Below are 20,296 nucleotides of genomic sequence, written 5' to 3'. Positions count from 1 at the left end.
GTATGCATTTTGCGCCGTTCTTGTTTTTTTTGTTAAGATCTACGGCCAGGGCAGGACGACCTTCGGAGGCTTCCCCTCTTGAGGGACCGTTCACGCAAACATCCCTTGCCTGGATGCCGGTCCCGTTAATGCACGGTCTCAGGCCACCTGAGGAAAACATTTTCCTTTGCGGCTGGGATTATCACCCGCGCAGGCCGCGCTAGTCCGCCCTGCTTTAGTCCACTACTGGACGGCCTCCTGGGCTTTGATGCCCAGGCGCTGCTATGTACTCCCGTGGGCGTGTGGCCCAGGCAGGGTGGTATTCCAGAGGCTTATGAACCGGAAACGGTGACCTCTTTTCTGAGCTCCCTGGCGCTGCCTGGTGAAGGTAGGAGTCCTTCCTCTGGTGCGTCAGCGCATAGCGTCATGCTCTGGCTGGCCAAAGCAGAGCGGCATGCTTCACCCGGGGCACCATTGGGGCAGTCGTTGATTCTGCTGGAATGAGTGGGGGCAGTGAGGGAAATCTACGCAGAGAGCCTGGGTACCGAAAGGCCCATGCCTCTGTCACCGCACCGAGTCTAGGGGGAGTAGTGGAGTTCTTGTGGCCACTATACAGCAAGGCGCGCCCATCTACAGATCTCATCCCTGCCTACTCTGGGTCGCCCCCGGTGTCCTGGTCACACCATTCGGACGTAAACGCGTCTTCTGACGCACACTTATCTCAGATACTCATTTGAAGCTTTTTCACCAATCCGAATAAAAGCACTGATGTTTGACGTTTGTTCTTTTGTGTGTGCTTTGTTCTAAGTGAAATGCTGCGTTTCTTGTGCAGTCAATTAAATTATCATAGCTATGCTCCCCTTAGTCAGGACCCAACCAGTTGAATTCTGGGAATCCCAAACCATCAGTATTTCAAATCTGCGCGTGAAACGTGGATAGGACTAGCCGTGCAGCTCAGAAAGGGATTTTCGTTTTATATAATTTGTATTTAATAGAATTGGGAAGCAGGAGAACAGTCTCCCAGTTGAGATAGGGATTCACATACACTGGCGAACGCTTTTGAATTGGCTTTAAAACCATTCAAAGATGGCTGCAGCGTCTACGTGGGATGCGGTGGACTAAGTGGCAGCCGGAGCCTGATAGCACTGCTTGTCCTGTAAAAAAAAAACAAGCATTACCATAGCCAATAGGTCTCGCCTTTGGGACCTTATAAGTGTTTAGTTATGCAGCACAATATCCTTGGTGCAACAACATCAACTGTTGCATGACTAAGCACTTATAAGGTCCCAAAGGCGAGACCTATTGGCTATGCCAATGCTTGTTTTCAAATTGGTGCAGTAGTCTCCTTACAGGACTCGTACAAGTATCCAGAAACGGCAGCCCACAAAATATTTGTAATAATGGGAACCCGAAGAACTAAGTTTGACATAAAAGTATCTGTGAGCACTCCATCAGGCCCCCATGGTTTCCACGAGGGGCTATTAATGAGTGCCTTTCTAACTTCAATTTGATGAACAGGGTTGCTTTTTTTTTCTCAAAAAGTATTTTTATTGTAGATCCAAAAAGTTCATATAAGATTGCAGGTATAAGGACAATTGACAACTCATTATTTTTACATATGATCAAATATTTCAGTCTACGGACTTTTTAAGACCATCTCATGAAAATTTAGAGGTCACAATTGTAATTCTTCCACACAACTATTTTCATGACCATTTACTGATTACTATTATCTCTGTTTCTCATGTACTTCCAAGGTATTTTTTATTCATTAAGTGCTCTCTTATTAACTTCCACTTCTGTTGATGATGCAGCCCAAATTCTTTTTTTGATAAATTCTTGCTTTTGGTTAATTGCAACAGCCAACAAGGTCCTCTGCTTTCTCAAGGCAAACATTTAGGACGACTAGGCCAAACTAATATGTGAAGTCTATTGACGTTAATTAAAGGTATTTCATCAATAGGTAACAGCAATAGCAAATCTCCTGAAGTAGACGCTATTTATATTTATTGATGTTAAGTAGACTTCAAAGGAATCCCCTTTAGGCTTGTTTTTCCTATATATATATATATATATATATATTTTAATCTAACTTTAAAAAAATAATAATCTTTATTGTTGCATTTTTCATATACATATTTTCACTCCCTTCCCCCCACCCCCAGGTATTGTCTTCCTCAATATTTACATGAAATCAGGTATATTTATAATATCATTAGCATTACATTATACTTTGAAAATCAAATAGGTATGTTATAGCACATCAAAGGTTCGCTTTACGCAAGACATTTCGCCATAGTATAGTCAAAGCCTTTCCTATTACATTTTATAATTGTACAATTAGGCTCTAGTCTCGCGGCTCTAGGCTTTGCATCCACTGCCACAGGGGATCCCAGGTTTTCAGCCCCTTTTTCATTTTGTTCCGCCCCTTCCTTCTATAGATAGCTATCTCTAGGCTGTAAGAAGCCAGTAGTTGCGCCCGCCATTGTTGGAATGCAGGTGGGTTTGGATCCAGCCATGCCGAGGCCACACATATTCTAAGTACTGCCATAGATATAAGTATCAACCCATGCATATTATTTGGTCGAATATTTCCATCTATACCTAACATTATTTCTCCCGTTGTGATTTCAATTCTTACATTAAAAATTTCGGATAAAAAGCCAGAGATGTCCCTAATCAGAACTTGTAATGCATCACATGTTGCAAATATATGTACAATGTCGGCCTCTTGCAGAGCACACCGCGGGCATTCGGTACCTTTACCAGATCCCCATTTGGCTATCCTATTTGGTGTGTAATATAGTTGAAAAAACGTTTTATAGTATTGGGCTTGTAGTCTAGCAGACATTAATGTAGATTGAGATAGTTCATAAGATCTCAGACGTGACTCTACCATCGCCCCCAGTTTGTCCTGCCATTTTACAACAAATGTATTCATGTCATCAGGGAGTGTGGTGACCAAGCTATCGTAGATTTTGCCGATCTTTGCTGCTTTATTTTTATTTATTATTTCAATGGTCTGAATTCTCTGAAATTTAGATTGCCCGCCCCCTTTCTTTATTAAAAAATCTCTGACTTGGAGGAATTTAAATAAGTCTCTATGATCTAACGTATACTCATTTCTTAGATCTTCGAATGATTTAAACCCCGTCAAAGAGTAGAAGCAGCCAAATTGAGTGATCCCTGCATTTAGCCATTTATTCATACACGCGTCATTAACTATCTCCGGGAGATTATTATTTTTGGATAGAATGGTGTAGTAAGAAAACCTTCCAATTCCCAGGCGTTTGCACCAATTATTCCAGGCTATATGTATGCCTGCCAGGGTTTTGAAGCGTACTCTTTTAAAGTAGCAGTTATATGTATGTCGCCATAGATACCCACTAGCTTCATCGCCCAGAATAAGTTCTTGTGGTGTTGGTATATCCCTATTTGACCTATTATTCCCATTTGGAGTCAATAACACATTACAATATTTCAGGATCGTAGCCCACCAATACACTTTAAGATTAGTCAGGGCGAGGCCGCCTCTATCTTTCGAGAGAGAGATGTATCGAAGTGCCCTACGAGGTCTTCTACATCCCCATATAAATCAATAGAACATGTTATCTATGGCTTTGAACAGTTGTGGCGTAAACTCTAAACAGAATGTCCTAAAAAAAATACAAAAACTTTGGGGAAAAAGAGCATTTTTATCACATTGCATCTACCTCCAATAGTTAGGTGCAAGTTGTTTAATCTGTTGAGAACAGGGTTTCTAAGGAAATAGCCACTTCTAGTTGGCAAATATCCTCATGTATATCAGGAATACTTCCTTCTACAAAAATACTTGCAAAATGCTGCACCCACACTTCCCCTGAGATAAAACAGCACAATTGAGGGTCAGGCAAGGATGAGGAAATTTAAGGGCAATTTACCACTTTCCAAAGCCTTTACTGTCTTCCCACGCTTTTGTCTGTATCTCTTTCTTCTGCAAACATTTTGTATGTGTCCTAACCAGCCTAAAATCTTAATTTTTCCTTGATTGTGATTTTAAAACTAACATTAACACTTTGTGCACAGTGAAACAAGCAGTGTTAAACCATCGGCAGGGCTGGATTTTACTTAGAAATTTATTAATTAACAGCCTCTTGGAAATGTTGGAGCATAATTAAGAAGATCTCCCAAGAAATGTACTTGGCTCCTCAATCTCAGATAACAAATAGGTGGAAATGCCCCTGTTATTTATTATCAATTCTCTAGTGAAATTACACAGACTGATTTTCTCCTATTTAATGCCAACACCACTATTTTGAATATAGTCAAGGTGACTGGGCTCACAACTTTCCATTCCAGACCCCAAAAATAAGCCCAAGTTTAAAACAATGAGGTTGTGATCACTGGCACTGGTGAACTTGGCACCTTTCTGCAAGGTCACCCATAAACCATTTGCTTTAAACCTGTTATCTAAACCAATTTTTGTAAGTCTTAGGAGTGCTAAGCAGTGCTAAAGTAGTTGTGCTCTCTCCTCTAAACATAGTAAAACTGGCCTACATTCAACTTTCTTGTAAGACCCTAGTAAAGTGGTACACATGTACTCATGGCCTGTAAATTAAATGCCTCTAGTGGGTCTGCAGCACATATTGTGCGTGCCACTTAAGTAGCCTTTTTAAACATGTGACAGGCCTGCCATTGCATTCTGTGTTTGCAGTTTTAAACTGCCATTTTGATCTGTGAAAATAAACCCTTTGTCACGCCTAAGCCTTCCTTTTTAATACATATGAGTCACCCCCAGGGTAGGACTACACAGCCCAGAATACAGGGTGCAGTGTATTTAAAAGGATGGACAGGCACTTTTAACTTTTACATATCCTGGTAGTTTTTCACTGCTGGTAGACCTACCTATCTGTTAGGATAACTTTGGGTTACCTTATTACAATTAAGAAGTGATAACTTTCAATTCGGAGCAAGTAGGAATATTGAGTTTGGTGTCTAAACAATTGTAATATAAAACTCTCTTTAATGGTGAAGTCAGATTTTAAGTCACAATTCTGAAAAGGCCACTTTTAGAAAGTTGCCATTGTCTTGTCTTAACCATTTGGTGCCTGCAGCCTGGGTCATTTGACTAGGTGTAGCTGGAAGCTGGTCTTTGTGTATTGCTTCTAGACAGTGAAACAAAGGATAGGTGTTGGCAGGACGGGCCATCTTTGACTTGATAGGGGGCGGAGCTGTCACCAACCATACTTGCACATCACAATGACACTGCATCAGCGCACTCACAAAGGGTTTCATGCTAGTTTTATGTGCCCCTAAAGAACCTAGGGCCCAGTCAGGAAATTTCAGACACCTCTCTAAGAACTTCTCCCATTCTTTAGTACACCTCTGGACCTGTGTAAATCTCCGAAAGACTGCTATGCTGCTTCGCTGCAAAAAGGGATATTATTTTGCTGCCTGAGTGACAAGGTGTGGATCTGCATCTTGAACCCAGGACCACTAGAGTGACTCCAAGGGCTAGTTGGTTGGCCTCCTAATCAGACCTTGATGAACAGAAGATGCTCCATTCATCTGAACCCTGGATCTCGACTCTGCCACTGTGAGTCCTGACCCCCAATTGGTGCCTCCCCAGTCCTGAGCCCTTGGAAGTGGGGATAAATGTGCTCTGCCAGCCTAGCTGTGGGCCCCATTGGAACTGATGCAAAGCAACGTGAAGCAGTGCAAAGCCTCGCCGCACAGCTGCCTGCTTCATCGGAAACCACACAAAGCGAAGCAAAGCCCCACCAAGCCTCGCCACACTGATCAGGGGAACTGACGCGAAGTGATGCAAAGTATTGCAGGTTCACCGTAATCAACGGCCAACGACGCCAAGCCTTGCAAAGCAAAGATGCGCAGACTGTGCATCAAAGACTACTTCACAATCTGGGCGTAGTGGAAGAAAATCCGTAGGAAATAGGATAATGTCAATTGTCCTACTTTGTTCAGTTCCATTCCCGTAAACATTGGAAATCAGGGTTCAGCAGGAAAGTCACATGCAAAATCAAGATTATACTTGTCAACAGTTTGTTCAGCTCCTCACCATACAGTGGATGCTTAAAGTGGTTGCTTAAAGTGTTTTAAGTTCTCAACTTCTATATTAGTTAAGCCGCAAACCAGTTGGATACTGTATTTGCAACAGAGATGTTAAAGTTGCCGACCCATATAATTAACACACAGAATGCAGAAAGAAAAGGGAGAGAGCCTCATTCAAGGAAACTACCACACAAATAATGCTAGAATCAAAGGCATTGTTCTAAAAGTTAATCAAAAATAAATCAAACAACCCTTCAGTTGACAATCATAATAAATGAAAGCATTGGAAACTAGTGCAGGGTGTCGCCTTGCCTTTGAAGAGTCATGAAGAGACAAAGACAGCTAGACCCCCTTTGGCCCTGCCTGAGGTGGACAGTCTTTCTGGATTGAAAAAGGCATGGTAACAGTCAATAGTGACATTTTGAGAAAGCTAATTATACCAAATCTGCACACAAAAGATATTCAAACAACATTTTCAAATTTTGAATGAGCCCCTAACATTCTCCATGTTATCAGTTTTAAGCCCCCAAGGCAATGACCCTTAGGTTCTGCAGAGGACGGCCTACTGTGGTGTCTGTGATGCATTTTTCAGTCTCTGAGCCTGTTCCTCATTCGAGCAAGCTCATTCGTTTTCCTCCAGGATGCTAATGGGACCAAAATGGTTGACTGTGTCAATACTGAAACTTGGAGGGGGGTTATTTCTTTTCATAGAAGGTCTGTCTGAGGTGTGACGAAGAGCTTCCATGGCCGAGTCTATGGAAAAACCACAAAGGATGGCCAAGATACTTCTTGGATGGGAGGCACAATGGATAAGCACTTTAAAATCTGGTTTACCACCATTATTTTTTTTAAATTCAGAACCATACATTCACCCTCAATTTCTTTTGGCTCCACCCTGACCCAGTCCACACTTCTGACAGTTAGAATGTAATTTGAGAGATCCTCAGACCATCTTGCATCATCCCTTAGTTAATGTGACACCTTATTCTTTAGATTTCACCCATCTTCCCTTTGCCCTGGGCCCAGTGGAGGCTCAGCCTCAAGAATGCATGCTGGCGGAGTTAGAAATAAACTCGCAATTTATTATGATTAGTATTAAATGACCTGGCCGTTAAAAAGGTCTATTGATGATTTAATCCTACTCTAGATTCACCTACAGGCCTATGTATTGACATAGTTGTGTTAAGACCTGCTACATGAGCATTCACAGAGATAGATATGGTTAGAGAGGGACAACTACAAGTAGTGGGGTGAGACAACTCAATAGAAGTGGCTTGATAAGGATTCTGAATTCCAGCTTGAGTAGGTGGGACATTATATGTAAGTTTGTCCTCCAATGTTATGAGTGTTCGCCATAGTGAGATAAAAATTGAGAAAAGACTCTCAGTTGTATTCACCAGGACACTTTGAAGACCTACAATTGCGTCATGTAAAACCTCTAAATCTGCGGCCAGTGCTATGTTTGTCAAGTTTGCACTACTGATACCAGAGCTTACTGGGTTCACTCCAATTTTTTCCTGTGCATAGATTGTACTTTATTTCCTTTCATTTTCAGTGGAGGGTAGTTTGGAGCTGATGTGACTCCCTCAGCAGTTTCAATACCCTCAAACTAGGCAGAATCAGAGACGCAGCCATTTTCCTCAGCATGGTTGAAATTAAGAACCTCATTTACAAGCCCTTTAGAGCGATCAGCTTCAGTTCTTTTCTAAATTGAAAGCCTCTCGATTTTCTGGCGACCCTAGGAGTGCCCTCTGAGATTAAACCCTGGGAAAACCTTTGGGCAGTCAGAATTCTCTCCTCAATAATACCCAGTTCAGTGGGCATGTGGACCTCTTTTAGATACTATGATTTTCCTTTTACCCATAATCAGAGGTTAATAAAGTGTGAATGCCTACATAAGAAATGGGTGACCAAAGTTTGGTTACCAGGCAAAGAGAGGGTGGCCCGGCCCATCCTCGTGCAGCGCTCGCACGGGCACAGACGAACCCACTCTTGGCACAGTCCTCACCATGCTGCAGGGAGTCCAACATGCTCAAATATAGCAAGGAGTTGACAGGCCAACCTCTGACAAGGGCATAAGGTGAGGTGGAGTCTGGGCTCTTGAAGTTCAGCGAGCCCCCAGAACGTGTCCAGTGGTGTAGAGAGTCCACTCGCTCAAGTAGCGCTAAGAGCTGACAAGCACCTCCTCTGACAAGAGCAGGAAGTGAGGTGGAGCCTGTGCTCTGAAGTCCAGCGAGCCCCCTAGAAGTGTTGTGCTTGTCGTCAAGGTTTACTGGTCAAGATGTCAGAGTTCTGCTATGACTAGTGTTAACCTGTTTGATAGGATGCTGCCCAGCGGATTACAGTGTAAGTTAAATAGAGATAAAGGACTATACAAAGTCAATTCTAGTGGATCCCTTTTATGTTTTCGATAGTGCCACCAACATGGGTTTTTTCGTGGTAGCCTTGGGGATTGATAGCATACAAGTGTTGGTGATTTTCTTTTGGCATTATATTTATTTTAGTTTGAGAGTACAGTACAGCTCCTCAGAGTTAGTTATTTTTACTGTGAGCATATTTGGTGTCGCTGCTTTTATGACCCATGCTAAAAGCATGTCCTGTCACCTGCACTATGCTGTTTTGCTATATCTTTGTAATTAAATACTTGTAACCTATATGTGATAAGATTTGATTGTCAGGCTTCAGGATTTTTCAATCCTTTAGTCTCAAGTTCCTTCATCATATTTTTCTTTTTTATAATTTTACTTTCAAGAATCTTCCTAACCCCATTTGAGCTTCTCATGCGTATTCCCCTTACGTATGCTTTAAATGTCTTCCATTAAATTAGCAAATTGCCTGTAGAGCCTAATGTTTTTGTAAGGTAATGTTGTTTTAGCCAGTCATGGAATGCTCTGTTTTTTTAAAAAGAGACCATCTGGAGTCATCATGTTGGTATACAATGTAGGAGAAGAAGCAGTGATCGTAGAGTGTTTTACCCAGATATTCTAACATCATGAATTGGATCTGCAAGTGTATGTTGTGAATGAACATGTCTGATCTGGAGTAGAGGTCATTTACTTGTGATTGGAGTAGTCTCTGTTTAGTGGGAGGATCAATATCCACTGGTGTGTGAGTCCCATTTCATAGCCAATGTCAAAATCATGCAGATGTCATTTCAACTTGTGGCCTTGGCAGAGGAGGGAACACTCTGCCTACAGTAGCACTAGTTACGCTATTCAAGTTACCTCTTCCCTCACAGTGAAGTAAGATACAGAGATAAAGACATTTGAGTACCCATTTATTCCAGGAAATCTATTTTTGAGGTGTTAGGAGCACATATACATGCAGTTATTAAAGCTTTACTGTAAGGAAATGGGCTCTGCCCATCAAATCCGCCCAGATTTTTTTGCTTTTTGATCACCTGGTTTTAGGCCTTTTACCGTGGTGGAGCCTCATAACCTGTGACTCAGCCACAGTAAACTTATGGTAAATCAACTGCACATGTTTACCACCAGTGTCTGCCTTTTAAGACAAGTCCGCTGCAAAGCACCAAGGGTAAGAGGCACCTGGTAGTTACACGTGAACGCATGTGCACACGCATGCCCACATGTGAGAGGGCTGTGCGTGGGAGACTCCTGTTGTGCACAGACCAGGAACTGCGCAGAGGGGACACTGCAGGGTTAGTTATTAACCTTGCGTAGGTCTTATGATGTTGGTGTATACATATAGGGAAAGTCAGTGTGATTTACTGTCTTGTCTGCAGTGGCCTTCCATTATACATTTATGGGGAAGGCTGCCTTAGAGTGCAGCTCCCCTTCCCTTGTTCAACAGACACTAGACTCATACTGAAGTTCAGTGTAACCTGTGTGAAAAGAACAATCCTACAAAGTCCAAAGACATATTTGTACAGCTTATAGGTCATCCAGGAATGTCATGTTTCTCTGGCTCAACTCCGCATCAGAGCGCAGGCCTTTTGTCCCCCCTGCTGGGCTGGGTTAATTACTTTCCTCTCCAGCTGCAGGAACAAAGACATCTTCCCACAAAGGGAGAAATTAACAGTTCTTAGTCAGCTCCTGAAAAGGAAAGGGGTGCATCAATCAGCCAGCTGTCACCCTGTGCCAAGAAGAAGGCCTGCTTAAGCTCTCTAAACAAAGGGGGAGCCCAGATATCTGGAGCCAAACCAGGAATGGGGCTTCTTTAAAGTATTGGTGGGGAAGGCCCTGGCAGTGATGTCAGCGAGGGGTGGGTCTGAAATCCCCAGAGAAGGTGTGGCAAGTGTCTGCTGGATAATGCCATTTTGAAATATCCTAAAAGATCGTGCAGGGAGGTTGAGACAGGGGCGGGAGGTGATGTGGCACCACAGGATAGACCAGAGGTGCATCTCTGCTTGACACTCCGCCCCCACTTACAAGGCCCTGGACATGCATTAGAGCTCTCTTGAATGTGGTTCTCTGCTGAACACTGGAACTGGAGGCAGCAGCCATGGACAATTGGAACGAGAACCCCTCTAAATGCCATCTAGCCTAAGGACTCTGACTCAGATTGGTTCCAGGCCCAGTGGGGCATTCCCCAGAAACAGGGAAGCTGGTCCCCTTGCACCCCCTGAGGGTAAAAGACTGGGCATCTGCGCAAGACAGGAAAGAAGCCCAGATAAAAAATAAAGTGAAAGGCTAGTGCAGGGAGCTGGTGAAACAAGCTCCCTGCAATGTTTGTCCCCTTTGAGACCAGGAGACCTGCCAAAAGTGCTCCAGGTGGCTACGGCTCGCCAACAGGAGCAAAAGGAGACCAAGACCTTTCACATCAGCCATACAGGGCCCGAGATACGTCCTTTCTACGTTTTGGCAACCTTTGACCTATTTTCCCTTCATCAGCGACGAAGCTCGTGGGGCTCCACCGCCGTAACTAGTTTTGCATCCTGGTTGGGTTTGGGCCCAGAGGCTGCCCCCAGAAGAATGACAATGTGTGGAAGCAAATAGAAGGAGATGATGGACGGAGTGCTGACATTTTTCAGACACTCACCCCAGTCAAAGATCTGGGATGAATCCATCATCATTCTTTAGCTCACTTCGCTACCCCAGTTCAGACCCAGCTATATGCAAATCAGTCTTGACCCTTTGCCTCATGGGAACAGTCCAACCCGAACTGCCAAGCCATGTCTTCTCTGGACCAGAAACAAGCATCCTGGGACCGGTTTCGGGCTAACAGCCGTCATCAGCCAGGCTAGCTTGAATCCAGTGGCAAAGTGAGCAAGGGACCCACGTCTGGGCATACCCTGCCAACTTTGGGCGAACAAAGCAAACAGAAGGAGATGATGGAAGGAGTGATGAACTTTTCAGACACTCACCCCCAGTCAAAGATCTGGGTTGAATCCATCATCATTCTTTAGCTCACTTCGCCACTCCAGTTCAGACACAGCTATATGCAAATCAGTCTTGACACTGTGCCTCATAGGAACAGTCCAACCCGAACTGCCAAGCCATGTTTTCTCTGGACCAGAAACAAGCATCCTGGGACCGGTTTCGGGCTAACAGCCGTCATCAGCCAGGCTAGCTTGAATCCAGTGGCAAAGTGAGCAAGGGACCCACGTCTGGGCATACCCTGCCAACTTAGGGGGAACAAATCAGACAGAAGGAGATGATGGACGGAATGCTGAAACTTTTTAGACACTCGCCCCCAGTCAAAGATCTGGGTTGAATCCATCATCATTCTTTAGCTCACTTCGCCACCCCAGTTCAGACACAGCTATATGCAATGTGTGGAAGCGCCATCACGCTTTCCCCGCAAGTGCGGGAAGGGGGCCCAGGACCCCACCTTTGGGCCCCAAGAAGCTTAAGATAGCGAAGGAATGCCGTTGCGCTCCCCGCAAAGGTGGGAGGGGGCCCAGAGCACTATCCATGAGTCCCCATGTGAAGAGAGAAGGGAGGCGTGCATCCACACTCCCCCGCATGACCGACCCACCCCGCTCCCCTTGCCTGTGTCTCTGGGGAGGGGGAAGGCCAGCCACCAATGACGCGCCTGCCCACAGAAGCGGGCAGGCCAGAAGACTGATGCCTGCTCCTGCAGCAGCACATCCGAGTGCTGGCCGCTCGGGGAGCCAGCAGGGACAGCCGGAGGTGGGCTCCCAGAGTGGTCCCACAACTTGGGGTACGCACACTAGGTGCCTTAGTGGCCCCTGGCACCCTAAAAGAGAAAAACTGAAATAAAAGGAAAAACAAAGAGGTAAAAAGACATATTCCGTTCAACACAGTGGGAGAGCTTCTACTTAAATATGCACAAAACACACAAGGAGCGCCCCATAATGACCTTCAGATCTTATCTGTTTTGGCTGTGTTTCTCACCATGTTGAGGCCCCAGGACGACGGAGTCACCATCAACGAAGTTCTGATGTCTAACTCCTATATATGTAATTTAAAGGCCAGTTGGTCACTGTTAAGCTTGTTCACTGAGTGGGAGATTAGTCAATGAACAAGCAGTATAGCTGGCCACTGACAAATTTCACAGGTGTTCACAGGTAATTGTCACCAATTGCCAGTGGTTAGAGGTACTGCAAGCATCCTCCCATCACCTTTTGTGTCTTTGATGTCCCACCCTAAATGGCCAAGGGTATGTGTAACGGCAAAGGTACTTGTCAATTTAGACACTAATTTGGCCTGACCAATCTTGCCACATTAGTTCATTTGCAGTTCCTCAAATACTGCCTAGGGTTAAAAACTCAATAGCAGGGCCCTTAAAAAACTTGACATGGAGTGAGCTAAGTAAATATCAATACATCCATATTCACAGTGGCATCAGTAATCTGTACAGAATTCTAAATTTGAAGGGGCTGATGGATGCTTGGCAGCACAATTTGCAGTACAATCCCTTTAACCTCCTGGGTACGAAAATTGCACCATGGGCCTCTTTTGACAAAAACATAGAGAAACTAAGAAAATCTCTCACATATTCCACTCCTACTACCAACCTACACGTAAACCTGTTTCTCAGCCGTACATGAGAATGAACTTGAAATATCTAGTAAGATCTAAGTTCATAAGGCTTAGACTTTTTTTAGTTCCACTCGCTGTTGTCAAATATGAATTGAGTATGATTACCAAAAAGATTTGTAAATGTTGCAGAGGCTGTGGCTATTATTAAGAAATGTTGTCCTCCTTCATCTTTATTTAGCTATACATACTGAACTGAGCCTTTGTTGAGATTTTTTGCGGTTCCTGATTTGTCATATTGGGTGCTCGTACAGTTACAAATTGTATAATGTCACCCTTACAGTGCACTGGTTGCCAGCTCGTTAGCTGTTTCTTTAAATGTTTAGATAAAGCATTCAAGTAATCGGATGCATGTAAAAGGAATCAGCATTCTGCAGATTGCCTAAAACATTAATAATCAAACTGGATGAACCCAGTAATGTATAAAGTGATTAAGGTTTTGGTAAAAAGTGAATAAGATTAGCGATTATGTTCCCAGGCTCTTGTTAGTGGTCAGTAGGGTTCAAGGTTGGCTCGAGTATTTGGATTCTCAGGTCCTGGGAACTTACGAAGAACACTAAGAGCCTCATTATGATGTCGGGCCGGGATCCGACCGACTCACGGTTCCACCGACTGATTACGATGCTTCCAAACACTGTTCAGAAGGACCCCCATTGACTTCTATTGGAGCCTGTTTTCCGACCAACAACACTGGCTCTTTTGGTGAAAATGGGTGTCTGTTGAAAACATTGCACCCTGTCGTGGGCACTCCATTGTGCCTGCCATCCTGTGCATGGTTTTACAGGGGGTCCCTTGGGTACCCCCCTCGACTCCAAACCGGAGGACTCAGGATGAAGGGGGGCCAACTAGGGGCCCCCAAAGTCAGTTTCTGACAGCCTTTTTGTGTCAGATATACCAAGTCGGAAAGGCTGTCAGAATCCGACATCGTAATTGGTCGGTCGGAAACGCTGTCCGTAGAGCTGTACGGATTGCCTTCGATTGAATTCTCTGATTGCTGCTCGGGACCGATTCGGAATGACAGAACAGTTCCCCTTCCGACCGTGAGCTTCGTAATCGGTCAGTGGGATTGGATTCCAACCGACTGGGGCGGATGGGTTCCGATTCAGTTCAGTTTAGGGTAATCCGATTGTCGGTCGGCGGCTTTCCGACATTGTATTGAGCCCCTAAATTAGGGTTTTATGTCTGCATGAAATGAACAGCTCAATTATTTGTACTTACCGTCAATGCAATGTATTTTTTGCTTTTAAAGTGTTTTAATATGTAAACATTCACTCTGTAGTATATGTTCGCTTAAGATAAAATAGTCATGAGCCAATACTAAACACCCATTTCTGCATTGAGGAAAGCTAAAGAGGTGCTTATAGCTCAGCAACACATGATTGGTCCTAATCTCTGTAATACGTTTGAGGTTATAATGAATTCTGGATTTTTAAGGTGGAAATTAATATTTTTTTTAATCATATGCATTCTTAGGATGAATCAGACTATAGGAAAAAATAGAACTCAAATTCTATAATGATTTTTATTAATCAAACACAATACACAATATAGTTAATTATTTATTATCAATAGATTTACTGCATTAATCCTTTTGCCTTAAAAGACAGTACTGTAGCATGTGACTGCCTACATATCATTCACAATTCATGACTTTTTTGTTAATTAACTTCGATAAAGAATTGTGTAAATTTAGAGTCTTGTGGATCTTGGGGGAAGTAAGAAACTCTTAAGGGACGTGGAGAAGAGTGTCATTATAATACAGGGTAATCCTTTCATCCTTTAATAAATAAGGCCATAGAAATAACAACTTCTTCTGGGGCTGGGTACTAACTAAGGGGGATATCCACACCTGGAGCACTGGAAGAATATAGGGTATAAGTGAATTGTAATTGGTATGTATGAGCAAACAAAAAACAACTTCCTAAACTAATACCAGTATCTATATACAATCTTTTTAAATTTACCTTGCACCAGGGTATCTTGTCATGGGCTACTGTAGTGTCAAAGATGTGCACTTCCTAAATGAGTTAGATCATAAAAGCAAATCAACGGCGAGTATAATCAAGTTCCAACATCAGATTCCCTGCTACTTCCAGGCTATACCAAACTATGTTCTGAAACAATCTATGGACAGTCATAATAAAAACCATTTGGGCTTCATAAGCAAGGAGAACATGAGTACTTATCAGAGGAGCTACTCAGGAATAAAAACAGCAGTCAAAGACAAAAGTAGTAGTGATGTTGCAATGATGCGAACTTTTGTCACATAGCTTGTTTTTTACTAGTTCATAAGACTTAACAGCCAAAGTTTATGTTTCCACAGAAGCAAAATATGTGTGTGTGTGTGTGTTTTCACGTGAACCATATTTAATAAATGAGCAGCTCCTCATTCTGTGGCTACCACTTGGGGAAGGACATCTGTTTCACACTCATCAGTGACACCTTTCTATTCAACGTTTTCTCAACAGTTCTGTATTTGGCTAGTTTGACACGGACTAATTACAAGTCCCCTAACATAACAAATGGTCTCATACTGGATATACATCACCTATGAATTTGTTCCCAACCCACTTCCTAGCATAGGAATGAAGATTGACTCATGAGAAGGTGGAACCCCAACATAAATCCGACATAGTTCAGTTATTTAATATCCTCAGTAGTTAGGCTTGCTGCAGATGGCACCATACCAAGGTTTCTCAGATTGTCCACTTTTTTTAAACATATGCTGTTACTATGCATCTGTCACTGCATTCACAATTAGTTGAGTGTTCACATGCATGTCACCTATGTAATTTGATATAAAATGGTGTTATAAAGTATGCTTCTTATGGCTGCAGCACCATACCTCATTATTTGTGTGACTGTAGCCATATGCAGAATTTCTTTACTGTTACAGAAATGTGAGAATGTTGGATGAAATAGGATTTACTACAAGTACCTTCATTATGAGTGCTACATGTCTTTACTACCTCTGACTAATATCTTCTGTTGGAGGGTTCACTAAAGCATAGTGTCCCAGATACTTTTCAGAGACCTACTGTTTTTGTGTTATCAATTATGGTGAATCATATAGCAGTAAAGTGATTATTTAATGAAAAATGCATATGAGTATGGCATCTGGTCCAGGCTTTTGGATAAGGCATGTAGCTCAGAAAACTGAAAAATAAATCATCTTTCATTAAAAGTGCAAAAGTGGTAAATATTCACAAAATAGAAGTAGTTTGTTTAAAGTTATACTCTATTTATATTTTGAATATATTTTCAAGACATTTTGTTAAGACCCCTTTCACAAATAGGGAGGTTGGTCATTATCCAGAAACGTATAGCTTTCTAGGTTTAAATTTGTATCACTTTTTTCACGCATTTAGTCCAATCATGTACAAAGTTTCACCAGCTGAGAGACTGGCTACTTTGTTGAAAGTCATAATACAAATGTAAATAAACTTATTGGGGTTGATTCAGAAAGGCATGTATGAGTATGTAGAAGCGTACTTCTGCAGTACTACTTTAAGCACTCAAAAATGCCTGCCTAACTTGGCACACTGGTTTATATTTCCACTTGTTCTGTAAAACTCAGATTAGAGAAATGTTATTCACATTTGTAGTGAAAACGGCTTGGATCGTTGTGTTGAGAAGGAAATGATCCAACTTGGACCCCCATTTCGACATTCTAATGATAAACAGGGAGATAAAACTTGTTTGCATATCTTTCATGAAAATAGTTAATGTAAGTCTGAAGGCAAAGGCCCTGAAGATTGGGTATGCATTTTATTCCATTTACAAATTAAGGTGCTTACAAATGTGTTGTAGTAAACATTGATTCTGTATACACTTTCCTATGTTCCAATCGAAAACTCAGAATAGGAGGTATTTATTGCACCCTTAGTAAGCACTTTACCTTTCGGGTTCTATATATACTATGTGTGTGAAATACCGTGCCCTTTTCCAGACTATTCAAAGCTTATTTGTAAAACTACGGTGAAAATCAGATTTGCACTACTGTGACATCATGTAAGAAAATTGGGCTTCTTTTCAAGTCGATTCTCTTCCTGCTAATGTAACTTTAATACCTTTTCCCACATTGGTACTTGACTTATTTAATGTAAGATAGTATATTTTCTTACATGTCTTTGTATATACAAAGCTGATGCAGGACTCTCATTTAAATCCAACAGGTGATGGAAGCCTGGTCATTCAGAAGGAAGTTGCAGATCCCATACAAAGTAACAAAACAACATCAGCCTATTTGGCGTCTTTAGAAGAAAAACATGCGGAGGTGATTAACGTCTCTTACAAAGGACGACAGCCTACCAGACAACCGCGATCACAAAGTTTCCAAAGAAGGAGAGGAGGGAAAACACCTCAATTTGAAAGTAGTTTGAGTAAAACAGATTTATGTATAGATCCAATAAGGGCCAAAGTAAGAATGTTACCTACGTGCAATGAATCTGAGAACAGTCTCATAAGCTTACATTTTCCAAATGCTTTTCAGAGTACACCACCCAAACATACACCATACTCATGTACCCAGTGTGACAAGAGCTACTGCCTAAAAACACAACTCATTAGACATAGGAGAATACATTCAGGCATGACAGGCTATTCTTGTACGGCTTGTGAGAAATCCTTCTTTACAAATACTCAACTCCTCAATCATTATAGAACGCATACAGGTGAAAGACCACATATATGTACTCTTTGCAACAAAAGCTTCAGCAGAAAAGATATTCTAGAAGGGCATCTAAGAATACATTCTGGAGATAAGCCATATAAATGTACAGATTGTGAGAGAAGCTTTCCATGGAAAAGTAATCTTAATCATCATCGAAGAAAACACCATAATATTTTGGACAATGAAGGTGGAGAGAAACTGTGGCTTCAATAGAACACATTACAAACAGTAGAAAGATCAATGATCAAAGCAACAAAACCATAGATATTTGAGTAAACAACAATAACCAGAGCTAAAAACGTGTTCACTATTAACAGGAGTATAAAAACAAGACTCTTGGGGGAAGAAATTATTAAACAGGAGCTTATGATTTACCTCAAATGAATAAACACCATCCCAGTGTCTTCTATCTGTAAATTGATTACATTCACTAAATTGTGTATTTTGATTGAATGTGAAAACAAGAAAAGGCAAAATTATGCATATGACAGGGCCACGCATATTGGAATTTCATAATTTGAGAGCAGTGACATGCCGGGCCTTTTAGAAATTAACAAGAACAGTGGCATGCAGGGCATTTTAGAAACTAACACCTCTTTCAAGTCTAACATTAAAATCTTAGCATAACTTTAAATTTCAAAATACCTAAATGAGAATCAATTCTTGAAAAACACTTATGTATAGTTACAGGTGTATTTGAAGACACTGAGATAAAGTGTTTGAGAACAAAATGGGTAATTCGGAACTAAAGAAAATAACAGCCTTGCACATTGAACAGTGAGCCAAATGTTTTTCTGTAAGCCTATAATAACACAACAAGGATTGATTAGAACTCTCATTCATTAAAGAGACACTGTGATCATGAGTTCATGTGCAATAGAAAGTGATAGCTAACAATTACTGATATGGGAGCTTCCAAAAAATGTCAGTGTATGAAAAGCTTGTGCATATGGTCATGCTCATGGTAGAATCCTTTCCTATTGTTTATATAGCAACGGATAGATGGAACATTTTAAACTGTAATTGAATATCAAGCTGCAGATTACTTAATCAAAATACTTTGTTTATCACAAAAACTATTGTATTTCAGTAACAGGTTGTAGTGGAAATGTCTGTTTCTCCAGACTTAGTTTCATAATTTGATCATGTGATCATGAGGGACTGAGCTGCAGCCTGAGGGTTGAGAGCACACTCATCCTGCTGACCACAAAAGACCTTTGGTGCGCGTGGATTGATCTTCCCATTGGAATTCCCAATTCAATCTGGTTTTCTCAGTGAAACTAAATACAGTCATGTCGTTTGCCTCTTCTTCTTGAACTATTTTATCAGCAGGCTCCCTTTTTCTAATTTTTGCTGCTTTTGATAAGTGTGTGGTTTAAAGAGACTTAACTTGTTCTCTAAAGGAACTGGTTCCTTCTGATTCGGTCCTGTTGTTTACTTATTTTCCTTAATGTGACTGTTATTATATCCATAGCTTTTACTTTCAGGATTTGTATAAAACTGCAAAACATAATAACAGTTATTTGTACTTGTTGAAATAAATCTTAAAATACCGTAAATGCCAAGTAATAAATGACACGTTTAATTTTTAAGAAACCTAAATGTGATATTTAAATAGATACTATATATTATTTAAGTTTCACCTTAGGTCCACAATTTTGTATTTAGTAAAACAGCACAAACAATGCCTTGACTAGCTAATAAAGTAAGTGGCTTTTATTTGTCCCTATATGAGGAACTTTTTTGGCTGTGTGAGCTCAACTGAGCACAGATCTATGTTCACAAAGCGTGCTTCTGTGAATAGCTGTGTCTTACTTCTTTACTAGGAGTCATTTACTCATGAACTTGGGGCCAAATCACAAATTCATATGGAAACACATGTGTGTGAATCAGGTCCAAAAGTTCTGTAAGAAAGTTAGTTACAACAAAATTGAAGATGGCTAACAGATTTCCAAAATGTTATTCTGGTTCATTTGTGTCTTAAAGAGCTGTTCATGGTAAGGACTATCTGCCTTAATTATTATTAAGAGACGAGAAACACACGCAGTGTGTACTAGACTTATGGTCAATGTTGTTATTATTAAGATTACAGAATAATTTAAAGTGTAATTTCTGTTTAGTAGCTGCCATTGATATAGGTAGCCTAAGGCATATGCTTCATTTTATGCATCCTCCAGCCCAAAGTTGAGACACTGAGACTCTAGATATCTTGACAGCAGATAGCATTAGGACACAATGTCCATTGCATCCCATTTATTGTTGTTGCAAATAATTCTTACGCATTGAATGCTGGAAAATTAGAACTTCATTCGGATCTATAAAACACTGACAGTTTGGAAACTTTTAATTCATGTTTATGTTAACTTAGTTAAGTACAAGCATGCTGTATTAACATTAAAGTGAATATTTACAAAACTGTCTCTGGCTTTTTTACTTATTAAGTTCCTGCTTTGTTCTACGTTTTCTACTTTATGCATTCCCATTGGCATTATTAAGAAAAACAGGCTTAGGTTATGCTGACGGTTTGACTGAATTATGTGCCATAAAATAGCAGAGCCTTTCCACTACTCAGAGCAAACTAGTATTAAATAAAAATCTAAGCGGCGACAAAGTGTAAGCATTCCTAGCACTATGT

The 20,296-nt window shown here is 41.4% G+C and overlaps 1 protein-coding gene across 4 annotated transcripts in view; it reads left to right on the top strand.

Annotated features, from left to right (window-relative positions):
• LOC146856280 (uncharacterized) overlaps positions 1–20,076 on the top strand; it is a 127,907-nt gene extending 107,831 nt beyond the window's left edge. For all 4 annotated transcript variants that reach the window (XM_085654376.1, XM_085654377.1, XM_085654374.1 and 1 more), the window contains one exon: positions 17,165–20,076. In XM_085654376.1, the coding sequence (XP_085510502.1) occupies positions 17,165–17,874 (710 nt within the window). In that variant the 3' untranslated portion in view covers positions 17,875–20,076. The remainder of the gene's footprint in view (positions 1–17,164) is intronic.
• The last annotated feature ends 220 nt before the right edge of the window (positions 20,077–20,296 follow it).

The sequence above is a fragment of the Triturus cristatus genome, chromosome 4_1 (assembly GCF_964204655.1).
Source record: "Triturus cristatus chromosome 4_1, aTriCri1.1, whole genome shotgun sequence".
Classification (NCBI taxonomy): Eukaryota; Metazoa; Chordata; class Amphibia; order Caudata; family Salamandridae; genus Triturus; species Triturus cristatus.
The sequence above is the reverse complement of the archived record's forward strand: the minus strand, read 5'-3'. Positions and strand labels throughout refer to the sequence as shown.